The following is a 20,746-nucleotide window of genomic DNA, read 5'->3' as shown; positions in this document are numbered from 1 at the left end:
ACAAGTTAAACCTTTACCGGAAATTTGAAATAAATGTCAAAGTGATTAATTTAAAATTAAAATTAAAAACATTAATTATAAATAAATATTAGTTGGTCAAAGCTATGGTATATATTTTTACCTTAAATATACTTACGTTTTAAATACTGAATTTAAGTTTTTTTAATGTTCTGTAATATGTAAATATAAATTAATCTATTAATCTTGGCGCCATCTACACGATAATTGTGAAAGTATCCGAAGTAAGAAATTAATATTTCATCAATAGAACGTAAACATTATTAGCAAAATCTTAAAAAAATCGATTACAATTTAATTATTTTTTTGCGTTGTAAATATTAAGCGATATCAATTAAATAATAAATTTAAAAATTACCGGTGAAAGTTGAATTAGTAGTCCGCTAGGAGCGACACCAGCGAAGCTCAGAGCGTATACCCTGTATATTACAAGAAGTAACAGAAGGAAAGAAGAAGAGTGTAATAGTGTCTTTTGCTATGTCTTTTGTCATGCTCTATGATTTTTCTATAGCATGACGTGACACCTCGCGCGTTAATATCGAGCGAATAGGAGCAAAGGTACGTATCTAATACCCCTTTAGCATAACTTCATGTTTGATTTTTCTCATACCTATTCGTTAAATCCTTTCATGTGATATGTCACACGTCTCCGTAAGTTAAACCGTTTAGGTTCTACAAGTTTAAGGCCCTTCTTATGACAATCCACTCTCAGCAACTATTCCTTACATAAACTCCTGGACAAAATTAACGCACCACTCATATTTCTCTCAATAATCTTTATTTATGTATAATTTACTGTACGACAAGTGGCCTATGGACCTTGTTTGACAGTGATAGTTGTTATGTAAGCTAATAATAGTCTTGTTCATAGAGAAATGTCTTGTTTTAACAATAATTTGTATTAAACTTCGTTTTAGACTAAAAGTGAGTTAAACTTTTCATAAAAAGTGCCGATTAAAGCAAAGTACTTGTGAGAAACAAGCTTTTTATTGGGATATTTTTCATCACATGCATGTTTGGAAGTTCATTTGCATAAAAATCAAATAAAAAAATGAACCTCCAAAGAAATTTGTCAATGGAGGAAGCAATGCGAGCATCGACTCTCCTAGATGAAGGATATTCAATGCGATACGTTGCAGATTTGTTAGGAAGACATATCATTCCAGCATCAATCGCAAAGTGAGGCGATATAATGAAACAAGGTCGTACCATCGAAGACCAGGACAAGGGCGAAAACGTTGTACTAATAAAATTGATGATCGTTTTTTGAGACAACGTGCTCTCAGATATAGGAGAGTCAACAGAAATTTGCTAAAAAATGAACTAGCAGATGTTCGAAATGTCGCAAAATCGTCTCGAACAGTTAGAAGACGTTTACATGAAGCAGAATTGAGCAACAGGAAACCGGCCAAAAAACCCTTGCTTACCAGAGAACACAGGGTTCAGAGATTGAATTTTGCAAGATTGCATCAAAATTGGACCATCGATGATTGGAAACGAGTTCTTTTCTCCGATGAGACTAGAGTAAGCCTAAAAGCTCCAGATGGTCGAGAGCGTGTCTGGCGAAGGCGAGGAGAAAGGTTTACCAGCTGCAATATCTCTCCTAAAGTACCTTTTGGTGGTGGCTCTAAAATGTTTGGGGGGGGGGGGGTGGATTTGTTTTGAAGCTCGTACGGAGTTGGTTCCCATACGTACGAGGTCTATGAATACCCATTATTACTTAGACAACATTATTGTCGAACATAATGCCTTTTGCTCCGTTTCTTGGACTTAATTTTTTATTCATGCAAGACAACGCTCGTCCTCATGTGGCTCGACAGGTTATTAACTACCTAAATGATGTTGCTATTCAATTATTAGAGTGGCCACCTAACAGTCCGGACATGAATCCTATAGAGCATCTATGGTACTATCTCAAAAAAAAGATTCGAACTCGTAGACCCCCTATTGCCAATCAAAACCAACTCATTGAGGCCGTTATTGAAGAGTGGGAGAATATTCCGCAAGCTTGTGTTGAACATTTGATATCAAGCATGCCTCGACTCATAAATGCAGTCATAAGAAGTAGAGGAGGACCTACACGGTATTAGTGTTGACCCAGATGGATTTTATTGTGTTACTTTACTGATTTTTTTCTTTTTGCAATTTGTAGTTATGCTAGCTTATTTACGCATTTCCGGCAAAAACAAATTTTTAAAGAAACAATAAGGAAAATTAAGGTCATGATAAAGTCATGTTGGACTTATTTGTAGATGTTTATTATTATTTCAATGTAACTTAGTTTTATTTTGTGTTAATATTGTAAATATTTAGATTAATTAAAGTGGTGCGTTAATTTTGTCCAGGAGTTTATTTAGTTTTCGAGCTATCGTTGTTCCAATGATCTCTCATAAAAAAGCGTTTAGCATGGTGTTAAATATAGTGTAAAAATATGTCAAAATGACCCGTTTTTGCATCAAAATGACCTGTTTTTTGTGTTACATTGCCCCGTTTTCCAATAGATCTGGGGAAAAAATATTATTGTTGTCCTATTTTCGTGCAGCCTATTTACTTGGGAAAACTGAGAAGAGAAAACTAAAGAAGTCCTCTAACAAATTTATAATATTGTGAATGATTGTTATCTCATTCTTATTGATTCTTACCTGTCTATCAACTCCTACCGCATCAAGTCCTGTATACATAATGTTTACCCAGCCATCTCTTGAGCTTAAGACGAATAGAGACATCAGAGCTTGAACTAAGTCATCAAAATTATATTTTTGGTTTTTCCAGTTGTATCCTTTAGCAATGCAGTCATCTTTTGTTTCAATGCCGGTTAAATTTTCAGCCACACAATAGTAGAAAGATCCTTTGAACAACTAAACAAGACACAATACATAGATAAATAGATAATATCATACATAATATGGCACGTGATGATTAAAACATATGTTTATCCGAAAGTAGGTCGCACTGTAGCGTGGACAATAAAACAGTCTGAACAGTGGCGGCTCGTCATTTTTTCAATAGGGGAGGCTATTCCTAACTGTAAATTATCTAGACAAATTTGCACCAGCAAAAAAAAAATCCGCCAAAAAAATCTAATTTAAGGCCCCATTTTTTTGACCATTTTTTATTTACATTTTGTAATATCATCATAATTCATAACTATTTCATAATATCATATCATTTTAAACATAGTTAGTATAATTGTAAAAGTGTATTACCAAAGTTTGTGTCGTTTAATTGTTAACAATTCTATCTCTGTAAGTAGATATGCATATCAAAATAAATACAGATTTGAAGTTTTGCAGTCCATACAGGTTGAAGGTTTACATTGTTTAAGATACTCAACTGAATTTTTTTAATTCTAAAAGCGGCTTACTCTGCGAATGCAAAAACACGGTAAATTACCGATATTTTGCTTTGCATTACAGATATCGGAAAAAGTTATTTAAACAAGTTGTTCCAAATATTATTCTAATTCCACATACCAAATTTCATCACAAAATTCGCACTTTTAGTTTTTTCATTATTTGTAGTCGGGATCCTAAAATCCGCAGAGGAGGCTGCTGGCCGAAAAATCTCACTTGACCGATCTCCGGGCAGCGTGTGAGTTAAGCGATGTGCAGCTCTAAGGAAACCGGGTCTCCTTAAACCATCCTTAAACGCTGCTGTGCTACGCGGAGCATTAGCAAGTGAGATTTTCCGGCCAGCAGCCTCCTCTGTGATTTTAGGATCCCGACTACAAATAATGAAAAAACTAAAAGTGCGAATTTTGTGCCGAAATTTGGTATGTGGGGTTAGAATATTATTTGGAAAAACTTGTTCAAATAACTTTTTGCGATATCTCTAACGTGTAGCAAAATAGCAAAGTAAACAAAACAGTGTAGCGTGTGTAAAAAATTTATGGGGAGGCTAAGCCTCCCTTGCCTCCTCTGACCAGCCGCCACTGAGTCTGAAATCAAAAAATTAAACTCCTTTGAGATGTGGTGCTACAGGAGAATCCACAGAATATCGTGGACTGAAAAAGTAACTAATATAGAGGTGTTACAAAGAATGAAGAAAGAATGTGAAGTTATAAAAACTGTTAAAATTAGAAAGATTCAATATCTGGGTCATATAATGAGGGGCGAGAAGTACGTATTACTTAGGTTAATTATGCAAGGGAAGATACAAGAGAAGGGAAACCCAGGACGACGCAAAATATCCTGGCTAAGAGATTTGAGAGAGTGGTTCGGTTGCAGCTCATTAGAATTATTTAGAAGTGCGGCCAATAAAATTAAAATAGCGATGATGATTTCCAACCTCCGATAGTGAAAGGAACCTGAAGAAGGTCGCACTAGCGAGGTGTCGCATTGTTATGTATAAAAAACGGTGAAGTTTAGTAGGCTTTATATACGACGTTGTAGTAAAAAGTATAAGACACGTTGAATCTAAAGGTCTAGAGATCGAGCAAAGATGTAAAATGCGAGAAGGATTGTTTAAGGGAATTTGAAATGTGTACTAATAAAAAATACTAAAAAATGTAAAAAGTTATTTCCTACCTGTACACCCAGTATTCCAAATATAATAAAAAACGTACAGCAAATGAGAACAATATTTCCGATAGGCCTAAGAGATGATAACAATGTCTGTACAACTAATTTTAATCCAGGAGCTCTATTTATTACTCTCAATGGGCGGAGTGATCTAAGTAGACGAAATACCTAAAACAAAATATTACATAATACATTAGAAAACTGACCGTAAATTTTCAAATAATACATACTTGAAATCTACGACTGGTTCAGGGTGGTATTTAAAAAATATGCCGAATGGTCTAAGTAGTTACGGACAACTTGTTATTGTTACAATTTTGATCTTTCTTTTAGTGAATCGTCTCCAATATATATCTTTAGTTGTAGTTCTGTTTCGTTTCTAAAATCATTACATTCCCAAAGCCAAAAGCATGGTTATTTTCTATAATATGCTTGCCTAAGGCTGTAATTTGTTTTTATTGTACACAATGTTTGTGTGCAATAACTCTTCTATGTAGATGTTGGCGTATTTGCCCAATATATATTGAACTGCAGTCTTTATAATTTATTTTATAAACAGCAACTTCACTTTGTTGAGAATTTTTTCAAAATTGTTAGAAAATAGAAAATTAGTTTTAAAATGCCTCATCTTCTTTAGTCCTAGCATCCGTTATGGCTTGCATTTTTAGAAGCCTTTAGTTGTAGTTCTGTTTCTTTTCTAAAATCATTACATTCCCAAAGCCAAAAGCATGGTTATTTTCTATAATATGCTTAGCTAAGGCAGTAGTTTGATTTTATTGTACACCATGTTTGTGTGCAATAACTCTTCTATGTAGATATTGGCGTATTTGCCCAATATATGTTGAATTGCAGTCTTTATAATTTATTTTATAAACAGCTACTTTACTTTGTTGAGAATTTTTTCAAAAATGTTAAAAAATTAGTTTTAAAATGCCTCACCTTCTTTGGTCCTACCATCCGTTATGGCTTGCATTTTTAGAAGTCTTTAGTTGTAGTTCTGTTTCTTTTCTAAAATAATTACATTCCCAAAGCCAAAATCATGGTTGTTTTCTATAATATGCTTAGCTAAGGCTGTAATTTGTTTTTATTGTACACCATGTTTGTGTGCAATAACTCTTCTATGTAGATATTGGCGTATTTGCCCAATATATGTTGAATTGCAGTCTTTATAATTTATTTAATAAACAGAAACTTTACTTTGTTGAAATTTTTTTCAAAAATGTTAGAAAATAGAAAGTTAGTTTTAAAATGCCTCATCTTCTTTAGTCTTAGCATCCGTTATGGCTTGCATTTTTAGAAGCCTCGGAGGTGTACCCAGAAAAATGGTCCCAATAGGTTTTAATCTAGTTGAATATAAAATTTAATTCAAATTTTATTGTATGTGCTATTAGTTTAAAACTTAGACATTTTTCTAGCAATTGTCGCTATGGCATCCTGCCATTTCGTTCGTTGCAATCCGAGACTGGAGACCGGGGGTTATTTTGGTTCAGTCAAAGATCGCTGACGAGAGACTCTCTGATTGAACTAAAGTATAATACGGCTTTAGGTTTCGTGTTGCAACGAAATGAAAATGGTTACGTATTCATTTTTATTAAAATCAGTTTTATTCGGCAAATGTATATATAAAACTTACTCTTAAAATTCCAAATATTCTTGAAGTTGTGTCGTTTATTAAGAACATTATGATATCTACTACAGATATTATTACTAAGGATCCATCCATGACATTCCATCCAGAAGTAAAGTACGCATTGGGTCCGTAACACATCCCAGATGCAACCACCTTCAAAAATATATTAAAATTACAATATAGATATAAAAATACTGTCATTCACAAATAGTTTTAAGATACGAGAGTCATCGTAGATTGCTACGTGCACTCAACTCTCCCACACTCTCACTCTACCACAGTCGTTCTCAATCTTTTTGAGTTATGTACCACAAAATACTTTTTATTATTCTTGGTACCACCTAATTGAAATACCTATCTAGCTAGGTAATCTAATTAACTACAAGAGTGGTGCTGATTGTGGCTGTTTTTGCGTTTTGTGTACCACCGCACATAATGATATGTACCACCAGTGGTACATGTACCACAGATTGAGAACCGCTGCTCTACCACTTCCGACTCGCTGCATTGCTCAGTGTCAGCCTAGCAGCCTTCAAGGATGCAGGTCTTGGTTGCTGTTGTGAAATTCATGCTCTGATACGTTTTTTTTAAATGCAAAATTCATTTCACCTATTGACATTCTCTTTCGTCTTCTTTAGCTGCCGTCTTCTTAGCGAAGCAAAGGTTGGCGATGACTTATGTAAGGTCTTCTCTATTTTGGTTTTTTTTTATTAAACTTTGAAAATCTAATCCTGTCCATTCTTTGATGTTGCGCAGCCAGGTCATTTGTCGTCTACCCGGGCAGCGTCTACCAGGTCATTTGTAACGGGTTGCTCTTTCAAGACGACAGACTCAGTGAACACAGGGTCATCAAGGGTCATCAAAACATAATAGTAATATTAAAACGATACAATACACAACACAATATATATACAACAGCAATCTCGCTACACGGAATCAACCTATCTACACATTCAGACTCGGAGCCATCGCATTTCAATCCAATGCGATAACATTAAACAGCGACACATAGTCACCCGTCCATCGTCACTACCGCTCACTGCAGTAACGGTTCCGGTGGAACGCCACGTCAACAATGAGGCGCCTACCTCGGCAAAGTACCGGCTCCATCCGCCGCATCTCTGGCATTGAGCTATTCTTAATTCAACACGTCAAGAATAACTGATTTTATGATTCTCCTCGTCGCCTTAAATACGCTCTCCATGACATTTCTCCTTCGGTTTCGCCTATTGGGGTATGTAGAGGGGATGCGCCAACATGGATACTCCTTCTACGGTCGACCGGCCGATCGCCAGCTGTGGGCATCATATCATTACACTATAATAAGCTGAAGGAAACAAATGCTAATGTTACGTGTTCTCTACTCTTCTTTATGGCTTGGAAGCGTGGACGTTGAAACAAATCCATTTGAATAAATTGGCCGCCTTTGAATTTTGGTGTTACAGAAGGATCCTACGAATATCATGGATTCAAAGAATGTCGAACGTGGAAGTAACTAGAAGGATAGGAAATCAACCGGAAATAATACTAACTATCAAAAGACGAAAACTTGTGTACTTGGGACATGTGATTAGAGGGCAAAAATACTCATTATTACAACTTATTATGCAAGGCAAAATCCGAGGAAAGCGAAATGTGGGAAGACGAAGAACATCCTGGCTTAAGAACTTACGGGAATGGTTCGAATGCAGTAGTGCAGAGCTATTTAGAGCGGCAGTCAACAGGGTCCGCATTGCCATGATGATTTCCAACCTTCGATAGAAGATGGAACTTAAAGAAGAAGAAGCTGAAGGAAGTTATACCTGCCGTGTCTAAATATATGTCCGTCCAAGATAAGATGTTTTACGTTTTTTGACAATTTCTGTCAGTTCACGTTCTCTATTCATACGCCTTAGAACTTCTTCATTTATATTGCGGTCGGTCTATGAAATTTTCAGAATACGACGAAATACCTACATCTCACAGCTCTCTAAACGTCGTAACGAGCTGACTGTTAACGTGGTATCATAGGGACAGATCAAGATTACGGATAGTGAGTATAACTGTCGCACCTTTAAGAAGATGTTTCTTGCCTGTTCCATTCTACATTTAACCTCTTGTTCTTGGTCTAAGATTTCATGTATCCAACATCCTAGGTTCTTAAACTCTTTCAGTTGTTCAACGAGATTGTTGTTGTCTAGTAGGTTTTTAACTGGTGTGTCCCTTTTTTTAGTTTTTTTTACATTCACCTTAAAGCTATATAGTTCTCCTTCTCGCACTACTTTGGTTAACAGAATTTGTAGTTCTTCTTCACTGCCAGCAATCAATACTATATCATCGGCGTACCTGATGTTGTTCACGATTTTTCCATTAACTTTTATTCTTTCTTGTGCTTCATCTAGAGCTCGTGCAAAGATTTCCTCTGAGTACAAGTTGAATATTGTCATTCATCGTCAGTTAATTGAAGTTTGTGGGTAAAAGTGCATATTATCTGCTCAACATGTTCACAAATGGTGCAAAGAATTCAGTAAAACCGGGACGGAAATTCACGATGAATTTGAAGGCCTTCCGCTCTGGTTTTTATCGTTAATAGGTCTTTACTGAATTCTCTACACCAGCGTACAATTGAGAACATGTTGAACAGATATGCACTTTGATTAACTGACGATAAATATCAATGGGTGAAACCCATTTTGCATTTAAAAAATGAATCACAGCATGAATCTCACATTGGCGATAACAGCGTCCGGGACCTCTCAGTACCGGATCAAGAAATTTTTTTCGGGGGGGGGGGTCATGGGTCTTGAGGGAGATTTAATTACTTGTCTTTGATGCACGGTCACTTAGTCTTACCAACCCTAGGATAAGTGGGTTTACAATTTGGGAGGGGTCATGACCCCCAGTGACACCCCCCTGGATCCGCCAGTGGGACCTCTATCTTAGAAGGCTGCTAGGCCGACACTGAGCAATACAGCGTGGCAGAAGTAGTGGATGACAGTGACAGAAAGCAGGAGTCGATGTGTAAGGCAGTGTTGTCAGATTTCTTCCAACACGTCGCACTTTTTCTCAGCAGAATAGAGAACATTTTTTTATGAATTACCCTCGTATTTTCTTGTAAATTGTTCTTCTTCTTAATTTGATAAGCATGTTTTTTGCGAATGTATATACTTACTTTAATAAACATTTCTGTAGCAAACACAATTGAAAAAATATAATTTGAACATTGTAAAAATATCTTTTCGGGACTGTCAGGTGGAATATTTGGTCTTTCCATTGCAAGTGTAATGCAATTCTGAGCTATGAAAATTAGTACCAAGTTATCAAACCAAGCTTGCTTTACTACCCAACAACAATATTTCCTAAACCTAAAATATAAATAATTTTTTTTTAAAAACTTACCATGAAGTGAAAGCTTCTAATGAAAAATGGTATAATAGTACGTTCTTTAAAGGTAAAATCTTGCAAAACCTCTAAATTTTAAAGAACTGCTTCTGTTGACATGAAATTTGGCATATACATAGCTGACAATTCAAAGAAAAAAGTGATATTGTGTCAATGTGTGCTTTTGCCCTAGGGGTGAGTTTCATCCCTTTAAGGGGTAAAAAATATATGTTTGAAATAAGTCCGGAAATGGATAAAATGACTAATTCTAAGCAACTTTTGTTTTATAAAGTTTTTTCACCAAGTTAATACTTTTCGAGTTATTTGCGAGTCAATATGTTAGCTTTTCTACAAAATATACACGTTTTCAGACGGTTTTTAGCAAATAACTCAAAAAGTAAGTATTTAGCTGAAAAAATAATTCTTATCAAAAATATAGCACGTAATAAACTGCAAAACATAGTGTATATATTAGGTCACTATACCTAGTAGAAGCAGAGTTATAGCTAATGAAAAATAGGTTCATATTCGTCCAAATCGAATATTTTAACTTGCCATAACCAAAAAACGAAGCACTTTTTTGGGGAAAACTCATTTTAACTTTTTTAAAGTGTTTAAATAATGCTTATTTTTGTTTTTGAAAAAAAAAAAAAATTAGCATCAAAAGTAAACAAGTTACGCTCAAAATAAAGTTAGTCCCTTTTTTTTGGTCAGAAATCGGGAAAATCACCCCCTAATTAGCATTTCAAATGAACTTAATTGTTATCACTTGACAAGTTTTTTACTCGCGTATGTATTGATCATATGATCTGTAAGTTTTATCGGTTCAATTGGTTCAAAGCCCTTATTTTCGAAAGAGCTGTAGTTAAAAGGCTTGAACGAGTCACTTATCACGAGTGTATGCAAATTTCGAAACACCGAATCTTAACCAATTTTGGTCTTACAGAAAAACAAAAAAATACAAAATATTCAGAAAAGTAGAGCCGACTTTTTTTATTGTTTAAGATTTTTGGCATCTCTAACAATTTTTATGTTATTAAAAAAAAACATTTTTTTCAAAATTAAAATTTTAAAAAATTTTACTTTAAAACCAAATTTTTTCAAAATTAAGCACTTTGAATCGATGAAACTTACAGATCATATAAACACAACATAAGTAAAGTAACTTGTGAAGCGGTAACGATTAGTTTAATTTAAGTTGCTAATTGGGGGGTGATCTTCCTGATTTTTTTTTTGCCAAAACAAAAGGGACCAACTTTATTTTCAGCGTAACTTGCTAGAAATTTTTTTTATAAAAACAGAAATAAAGCTTTTTTTAAATACTTTAAAAAAATTGTAATGTGTTTTCCCCAAGAATGCTTTATTATTTAGATATTTCACATTGAATTATTCTATTTGGAATTTTTCGAATATGAACCTATTTTTCATTAGCTATAACTCTGTTTTTGCTAGGTATAGAGACGTAATATATTATTGTGTATCATTTTGTCAATCAAAGATATAATAAAAACTTTATTTTTTTTAATATAACGCGGGCACATAAATTTGATACACCCTGTATATTGATTTGTAACTATTTATTATAAGTTAGTTTTAAGCAGTGGGTTTATCCTTAATGAGTTTTTCCCTGAAGAATTAAAGACATTAGTAAATAAAGTGATGTGAATAGACAATTTGTTTCGGGATTATAATTTTTAAAACGGTTGCTTTGTTACGGGAGAGGCCAAAAGCCACAGGTAATTATTATATTTAGAAAAGTAAGGTAGAGAAAGTTGGAATTTTAAGTCTCTTTGTTTAAGCCCCAAGTAAATTTGTAGAATTCCCGAAAAGTAATTATCATGAGTAGAAGTATTTGTTTGGAAGGATGCATGGGTTTTTCGAATTAAAAAAGTGGAATGGGGATGAGAGAAGGGTGAATGTTCAGATAGTTTGGAAAAGGAGATTATTATGTGACCGGCATCGGAGAAGAGTAGTCAAAGTTTTCGTGAATAGTTCAGAAGCAAGTACCAGTGGTTGTTAGATAGTGAAGAGTGTAGCTGAAAAGTGGAACGAGAGACAGATCAAATTGAGAAGAAATACCTCTTTGATTCTGTAAAGTCCAAGGGAGAGAATATTATTGTGAGAAAGAGAGGAGAGAATTTTGGAGTTGTTTTAACGAGTACTGGTCAAAAGAGGCCTGGCTCGTGTTTTGGAGAATTAGTTGCTGGTATGCTGTTGGATTGATGCTGAGAACGGAGAGGGCTTTGATGGGTAGCCTAACATAATCAACAAGGAAGAGCTGTTTGGGTCAAGAGGAGACATCATTGTGTGTGAATCAAAGGTCAGTCAATAACTTATGTGATAGATTTTCTTTATGTTCAGAAGTCAATTTTTTTTGAGTAAAAGCATATGAACTACAAATCAGCAACAAACCGATAAATATGAAAGCGATAAATATTGTTGAATTAAAATTAATTTATGTGGTAAAAGTTTCATTGGGACAGTTACGCCCACAGGATTTGATTGATAAATTTTCAGAGTATTGCTTTTGATAATAAAAGATATTTGTATTTGCTTATTTATGGTATTTCTATTTATTTCCTTTTCCTATTTTATCCCGATAAGGATCAACTAAGAGATACTGAAACCACGAGAAAGGATAAGTATAACCTAAGATAATTTAGTTATTTTTTTGTATGATAAAAAGACACCCTGAGATTTTTCTTAATTTTGTGTATGGTTTGCGACAAGTGAATAATTAATTAAATAAATACTAATTAATATAAAAGTAAGAGAAAGCAGATCATAACAATATACACCGTTTTTTTCACTTTTTTATAGGCTATAGTTTTGCTAAGAATAGTTTTTTTTGACAAAATGCTTGCGTTTTGAGTTATTTGCGAAAACCGTCTAAAAACGTGGTTATTTTGTTGAAAAATGAACACATTCACTTGCAAATAACTCGATAAGTATTGATTTGGTGAAAAACTCTATCGAACAAAAGTTGCTTAAAATTAGTTTATCCATTTCGGGACTTATCTTGGACATATATTTTTTCACCCCAGAGATGGGGTGCAACTCACCCCCAGGGCAAAAGCACATATCGGCACCATATCACTATGTACTATAATTTTATTAAATTTTTTAAAAAATATATCCAAAATGGATTTATAAAGATTCAGAACGTTTCCAGTCCTGTAGGGCCATCCTCCTTGAAAAACGTATATACATCTAGTAATTGAAAGTAGCCACAGAACGAGGTCAGATGACTCCTAAATTACATAATTGAAATTATAAATTTTATAACTATTGTGAAACTAGGTCGATTTTCGGAAAAATTGCCAAAATTACCAGAAGAATAAGATTAGCTTGGGCAGGATTTGGAAAACTGAGTTGGATCTTGAAAAGCACTAAAGCACAGTGTATCCTTCCTATGGTTCACAGACGTGGAGACTCACCAAGGCCAATATGGATAAAATAGTAAAGGCACAAAAAGCGATGGAAAGATCAATGCTGGGGGTGATACTTTTAGACAGAAAAACAAACAAATAGATTAAGAAGCAAAACAAAAGTAAAAGACGCAGGAGAAAATGCTGCAAAATTAAAATGGAGCTTCGCAAGACACAATGACCGACTGAAGGGTAATAGATGAAATCTCGAAATACGACAATGGAGACCATGGTTAGGAAGGAGAAGAAGAGGAAGGCCACAAATGAGATGGGCTGATGACATTAAGAAGATTGTAAGACACAACTAGAAGCAAGTGGAGCAAAATAGAAAAAACTGGATTGAATTGGGGGAGGTCCATGTCCAAAGTTGAATTACTTAAGGCTGAAGAAGAAGAAGGTTGTTTTTAAATAATTAAATTTTTAAGGGAAACCCAAAGATCCTTGCTCGAAATCATGGACGTAGTCCAACGAGTGGTAACAACCAACTAATAAAATCCTTGACTTCATTAGTTGATGAGACATGATTAAGGCGGATATGATATTCAAATCCAATAAATGATAGCAATGTTTTAGAGGCTATAACTTCGTTTTTCAATATCATTTATACCAGCGGACAACTACCTAATGGTTGGTCTAATTCACTGTTTATAGCTCTACCTAAGAAGACAACAGCAAAAACCTGTGGTGATTATATAGAACCATCAGTTTGTTAAACCATTTATTGAAAATTTTTCTGAAGGTAATACATGGTCGTATCTACAATAAATGTAAGGAATACCTGGATGACACACAGTTTGGTTTCCGTAACGGGTTTGGAACGAGAGAGGCACTGTTTGGAATGAACATACTTGCTCAAATATGTCGAGATATATCTGTAGATATATACTGTTGTTTTATTGACTTCCAAAAGGCAATTGATCATGTTAAGCACTCTATATTGATCGAAGCTCTAAAATACATTGGCTTGGACGGCAGAGATGTTCGAATAATTGCAAATTTATATTGGAATCAAACAACATCAGTTTTAGTAGATGGTGTGGAATCACAGCCTCTTAATATTAAAACAGGAGTACGGCAGGGATGTCTCTTGTCACCCCTGCTTTTCAACGTTAACTTCGAAAGAATTTTCAGAAAAGAACTTTCTGAAAAACAAGAAGGAATACTTGTGAACGGTGAAGTCATCAATAATTTGCGATACTCCTAGCTTATAGTCAAGAAGATCTGCAAACACTACTTGATAGTGTCGTTGAGAGTTGTAGGAACGCAGGTCTGGATCTGAACATACGGAAAACCAAAATACTCGTAATAAGTAAACAACAGCATATAAAACCGTCTATATATGTAAATAATACCAAACTTGAGCAAGTTGATAAAATCGTTTACCTTGGACAGCAATTAAATTGTAACGCAGAAAGTCACGGAGAAATTAGATCTAGGATAGAGCAGGCTAGAGCCGCTTTTAGAAGGATGTCCAAGGTGTTATGCAACAGAGACCTAAAATTGGCATTGAGGATCCGCCTACTTCGCTGCTACGTGTTGTCGGTCTTGCTTTATGGTGTCTAGTCCTGGACTGTGAATAAAATCGATCTAAATCGCCTTGAGGCTTTCGAAATGTGGTGCTATAGAAGAATTTTAAAAGTTTCCTGGGCGAAGAAGATTCGAAACTCCACTACGGAAAAGACTACTGAGATCATAAAAAGCATCAAGCAGAGAAAGCTGGAGTATTTTGGACATGTAATGAGAGGTCCCAAATATAGGTTGCTACAAAATATCATACAAGGAAAAATAGCAAGCAAACGCAGTCCAGGACGAAGAAGAACCTCCTGGTTGGAACTTCTGAGATTGGTATGGTGTTAATACAAGCATGCTATTTAGGGTGGCAGTGAATAAAATTAAGATAGCTATGATGGTAACCAACGTTCTGAAAGGACATGGTACATGAAGAAGTAGAAATCCACAAGGAAAAAAGTGTTCCTTAGCTGGCTGTATACCATATATCACAAAAAATTAATTAAAATCAGTTATAAAAGGTATATAATTTATTAAAATTCCCTTAAAGGGCTACATCATATATACAGAACGTTTTCGATCTTAATACAGATCATCATCAGTGTTGAACCTAAATTGATGTTGATCATATTGTAACCCATTCTAAATTCACGATTACTTACTTATTATCAGGTGAAAATAGATACAATGAATAGTCCTCTCTATTCTTTAAGAAATCAGCTGTCTGAAAAACCGAGGATATCTTTTTCTTTATTCTTGCCTTGATACCTTTGTCAATACTTAACTGTGGAAGTATTTTCTCATTAGATTTGTTAACAAATTTGATTGTATTAGTATTATTCTTCTTTGCGTGTACATTACTGTTTTTACTAACTTGGTTTTCTTGTATGGACGTTTTCTTAAAATAGTTTTTCCTTCTTAAATGTGCTGGAATTGGACTCTACAAAAAGTAAAACATAACATTACTAGTATCAGAAACATATGGAACTTCATACAAGAACTGTCTTGATTTTAAGATCCTACAGTATAATCATAGATAGATAATGCAGGGTTAGACTGTGGACAGCGATGCAGGAACTTAACTTTTCAAAAAAAAACTAATCAATTTGATATAGATGTGTATGGAACGGTTACGATGTAAGGTGAGAGTTGGATAACAATACTCGGAGACATTTGAAATAAACAATGGACGAAAACAGGGAGATGTACTTTCACCACAACTCTTCAACTTAGCTCTGGAAGACATAATCACAAGTGCAAGAATATTAAAACCGACTACAGTATTTCATCGAGAAGAACCAACTTACTGTTGGCATTTGCAGACGATATCGATATAATAGGAATTATTATATCGATTAAGGATAAAGGAGACTTTCGCCAGGTTCGAGAAGGAAGCAGAGACGATGGGTCTCCTAATCAATGAAAGTACAGCGAACTATATGTATATGAGCCGCAATAACCAAAACAGGTCAGGACATCACCATTGATGACTTTAACTTTAAGCGGGTTAGAGAATTTAAGTATCTTGGAACAACATTAACTGAAGATAATAACGGATCACAAGAAATAAACTATGGGATACAAGCCGGCAGCAGATGTCTTTATGCCCTTCAAAACCTTATAAAATCGAAAAAATTAACAAGACCTACAAAAATATAACTGTGTAAAACATTCATACGACCCGTAGTGATGTATGGCAGCGAAACATGGACGATAACAAAGGCAAACTAAGAGAGACTACGTGTTTGGAAAAGAAAAATTCTAAGGAAAATCTTTGGGCCTGTGCCTGATGAAGCAGCAGGGCAATATAAAATAAGAAATATACACAGACGCCAACATAATAAAAGAAATAAAGTCCAGAAGACAGAAGAATACTTAAATACCTAAATGGAATATTGTGGATAAAGTGGAGGAAACGTGGAGGATTAAAGATCATCAACGGAGAAAATAGAGGTTGCGGACGCTACGGTGATGGACGCCCTAAGACGATCAAACAGAACATCAAAGTTGGAGAAAATTCGAAATGAAATAATAAGAGAGAGAATGGGTGTAATAAAAACAATTACTGACGGCATAGAGAAAAAACAATTAATATGAGCTAGGAGAGACTCCCTAACAAGGAATGAGATGGACACCAAAAGTATAATGAAAAAGAGGAAGACCGAAAAAATCTTGGATTGGTTGTATACAGGGGTCTATGAGCGAAAGAAGATTATCTGATGAAGACTAGAACAACCAAGTGAACTGGTGCTTGGGCATCGGACAACGTCGCAGGACGTTATAAACCGACAACATATAAGTCCAGAAAACTCCAATGGGCAGGATACCTCAGAAGAGATTCTGATGAAACAACAGTCAGGCTGGTATGGTCCGAACTGGAAGAAGACCACATGGACGCCGTCGACTCCGGTGGTGGGATAATATAGCAGGAGACCTGAAAGCTATGGTTGTGGAGAACTGGATGGGGATTGCTCAAGAAAGAGATGAGTGGAGGCATGTTGTCGAGTCGGCTAACGCCACGGAAGAAGTGAGTAAGTAATAGTATAATTAAACATTTTTTACTGTTTATAACATTACCAAAAAAAGCAGGCCTACCAAATGTAGCGATTTTGGACTAATCACTTTGATGAGTCACACACGTAAGATACTTTTACCTATTATACAAAACCGAGTATTCCTTCTGTGCGAAACTAGAATGGGTAATAAGCAATTTGGATTTAGAAATGGTCTAGGAACTAGAGAAGTACTATTTTGTATGCTCGTTCTCTTACAAAAAAGTTGTGAATACCGAAAGAACGTTTATGTTTGTTCCATTGACTTCGAGAAGGCATTCGACCGAGTACAACATGACACATTTTTCGATTGCCTGCAGGCAGCCGGACTACGATATAAGACTGCTGAAATACTTATATTACAATCAAGTAGCCTCTATCCAAATTGGAGACAGTCGTACTGAAAAACTACCGATAAAACGTGGAGTACGACAAAGTTGTGTTTTATCACCCACCCTTTTTAATCTGTACTCTGAAGAAATCTTTAGGGAGGCTTTGGATGACAGACAAGAGGGAGTAAAGCTAGGCGGAGAAGTAATCAACAATATTAGATACGCTGACGATACAGCCATTCTTGCTGAAAATTTACAAGATCTTTACAAGATCTTGTTGAATGTAAATTGTAACTCTGATGAAGAGATAATAACTAGGATCGAAATATCACGAAAGGCTTTTATGACCTGGAAACCAGTTTTATGTAACAGAAACCTGTCGATGAATATTCGAAAGAAGGTCCTGAATTGTTATGTGTGGTCTATCCTATTGTATGGTTGTGAGACATGGACGTTAAAAACCACAATGCTAAACAAAATAGAAGCATTCGAATTGTGGTGCTTCGAAGAATCCTAAAGATCTTCTCCAAATGATGAATTCAGAACGTCTGCTCATAAGCATCATAAAGAGGAGAAAAACAGAATACTTCGGCCATATAATTCGAGGACCTAAATACCACCTGCTTCGCCTTTATAATACAATTAAAAGTGGATGGAAAGAGATGGATTGGTCGAAAGAAACTTTCATGGCTGCGTAATATTAGAGAATGGTGTGGCTGCAAAGTAGAAGAGTTATTTCGCGCAGCAGCCGATAGAGAGAGGTTTCAGGAAATTGTAAACACGATGACGGCCAACGTTTGAATACAGACACGGCACCTAAAGAAGAAGAAGGAACATTTTTCCAAATGATTCTAAAAATGTTACTTGCCTGCCCCTTTCCACTACATTGGGAATGATGTCTTCCATTATTTAATGGTATATTTTCGGCTGGTACTTCAGAAACGTTTTTGCTCTTTTTAAAACTAGACTTTGTAGCAACTTTTCTAGGACCTTCCCAACTACTTCGACTGGCTAAATGTTTGGTGCTTCCCGTGCAGAAAGCTGGACCAACCTTTTCTGAGTACGTTACTGTATTAGGTCCGCTTTTTTCATTATACGTGACTATTTTACATACTCTGCTGTTTGAATCGTCTACGCTACTGTGTTTAAATTGTCGAAAAGTCGACGGAGGTGGGGAGAGTTTTGGCGGGACTAGTAATTTCGAATTCTAAAAATTAAAACAATGATTAAGTTTTATATAAATTTAGTGTAATATCTCGATATTGTCAAAGTAACTTTCAGTCCAGGCGAGATATGTCGAAAAGCAGGCCATAATGGACATTTTCCATAGGAGTCTATTTTTTGCTGGAGTCACTTCTGGATATATTGACTCCAGCAATAATCACGATATCTTCTTATTTTTTAAGTGCCATCTCAGTGATGCGAGGTCGGCAATCATCATAGCTATTCGAACTTTAGAGACTACTGCTATGAAAAGTTCATTTATTGCATATCCGTACCATTATATCAGGGCCCGGATTACGTACACTCGATACGCATCGTATCCGCCATGTTTACCGTAGGGAGTGATTACAAAACCTCTTTTCCTACGTTGTCGATGCGAGTCAACTCGAAGGCACTGCTCGATACCTACGACCCTGTCGAGTTGCCAACTCGAACTATCTATCTCTCTCTGATAGATCGCTGATCTCCTATAACGCTTTCTCTCTTGCCGGTCCAAGTATAAAAATTAAGAAAAGTGAATACATAATGACATAACCTACTTACTTCATACTTTGATTTTTTCAATTTAAAAATAATGTAAATCGTTAACCAAACGATATTTAGATTATACACGGTTTTGATAATAATTCTCATGTTTTGAACATTAAAAAAATATATTGTTTAAATCTCCCAGTGAGGTGTTATTACACTCATTACACGGACAGAAGTTCTCTAATACATACTTTCCTATTTTAAAAATATGTGAAGGAAAGCTCTGACAGAATTCGATGAAGTGAATAGGTAGTTAGCAGTGACCATTACGACCTTTAGTAATATTTTTATATAACGTCTCGCATCTTTCCCTGGCCATTTAATCTTTAACGGTAAAAAATCATAATTAATCTCAAATTCTACTCAAGTTCGAAAATCATATATTTATATATCTAGGTACACGTTCACTGTATCATCCTTAGAATATAAAATAAACGTTTATAACAATTAAATATGTAATAAAAACTTTATTTTATATTCTATTGTAATAATGATTGAGGTTAATGAGAGAAATTCCTTGACATATAACGTGCACATCATTCCATTTGTTCGAAATATTATCCCGTAGGTTCAAAAATACGAAAATTGCCGATGATTTTCTGACAGTCTACTCGAACCCAGTTCGTAATCACTTTTTGGCTTCGATGCGTATTCGCATCGAGTTTGCCTACGGTTCGTTTTGCGATCTCGCATCGAGTGTTCGTAATCCCGCTGCAGGTTGCGCAGCCATAGCTATTCTATGTCTCCCTATGCTTCTTTTTCCTTGGATGTTTCCCTGCATAATAGTCCAAGTAATGAAGCTTGAAATAGGACAAAACCTCGCAATTTTTACAGAATGGATCGATTTGCTTGAAAATTTGAAAATAAGTAGTGGATAGTCCAAGGATCAAAATCTATATGATGCCGAAAGGCGCTTTTACCATGGGGGTGGTTGCCACCCCTGTTGGGGGTGGAAATTTTTAATTATATTTTGACCGCAAAAGTTGATAAAAACGTTCATTCTAAGCAAAACATGTTCTATACATTTTTTTGATAAAATTAATAGTTTTCGATTTATTTGCTATCGAAAGTGTTAGTATTATATCGAAAAATCAATGTTTTTAATAAGTTTTCTGCTAATAACTCCAAAAGTTTTCGTTTTATCAAAACAACCTTACTTAACAAAAATGTACTATTTGAAAAAATAAACAAAATCGTCTTTTTTAATTTTCTTCAAGACCAACAGTAATCAAGATATACATTATTATATGTAAGCTCTCCTTTGTCAAATGTTAAATATTGTAGTTTCAAAGTCAAAAGACGGGAAAAATATGCATTTTTCGAGAATAACTTGTAAAAACTAATTTAAAGAATTTAAAAATATCTATCTATAGAAATAAAAAAGAAGTCTCTAGCTCAAAAATTAAGTGACTTATAATGAAAAGAATGTCAGTCACTATTTTTTTCAGCGCAAAAGTGGTCGGAAGCAACCCCGTAACCACCACCCTAATTAAAACTAGTCATTGACCTTATTTGGTCTTATTTATTTATGTATTATTAATAAGTTCGAGAAGTTTGACTGACTTAGAATGATTCGTTTTCAAGAAAATGAAGTTAAAAGCGACTAACGATTTGTAGTTTGGAAAAAATGGCCTTTTCTTCT

At 35.0% G+C, this 20,746-nt stretch overlaps 1 protein-coding gene across 5 annotated transcripts in view; it reads right to left on the bottom strand.

The window, feature by feature from the left end:
* The window catches only part of LOC114336592 (voltage-dependent T-type calcium channel subunit alpha-1G), a 171,811-nt gene that overhangs the window by 38,549 nt on the left and 112,516 nt on the right, over nucleotides 1-20,746 (bottom strand). For all 5 annotated transcript variants that reach the window (XR_007700207.1, XM_050658605.1, XM_050658604.1 and 2 more), the window contains exons 18-23: nucleotides 18,218-18,556; nucleotides 15,128-15,405; nucleotides 9,320-9,512; nucleotides 6,172-6,321; nucleotides 4,545-4,706; nucleotides 2,661-2,876 (exon numbers count right to left, since the gene is read on the bottom strand). Coding sequence is in view for 4 of the 5 variants with exons in the window: in XM_050658605.1 (XP_050514562.1) it covers nucleotides 2,661-2,876; nucleotides 4,545-4,706; nucleotides 6,172-6,321; nucleotides 9,320-9,512; nucleotides 15,128-15,405; nucleotides 18,218-18,556 (1,338 nt within the window). In the remaining variant the exon portion in view is untranslated. The remainder of the gene's footprint in view (nucleotides 1-2,660; nucleotides 2,877-4,544; nucleotides 4,707-6,171; nucleotides 6,322-9,319; nucleotides 9,513-15,127; nucleotides 15,406-18,217; nucleotides 18,557-20,746) is intronic.

Source organism: Diabrotica virgifera, chromosome 8, assembly GCF_917563875.1.
Source record: "Diabrotica virgifera virgifera chromosome 8, PGI_DIABVI_V3a".
Lineage (NCBI taxonomy): Eukaryota > Metazoa > Arthropoda > Insecta > Coleoptera > Chrysomelidae > Diabrotica > Diabrotica virgifera.
The sequence above is the reverse complement of the archived record's forward strand: the minus strand, read 5'-3'. Positions and strand labels throughout refer to the sequence as shown.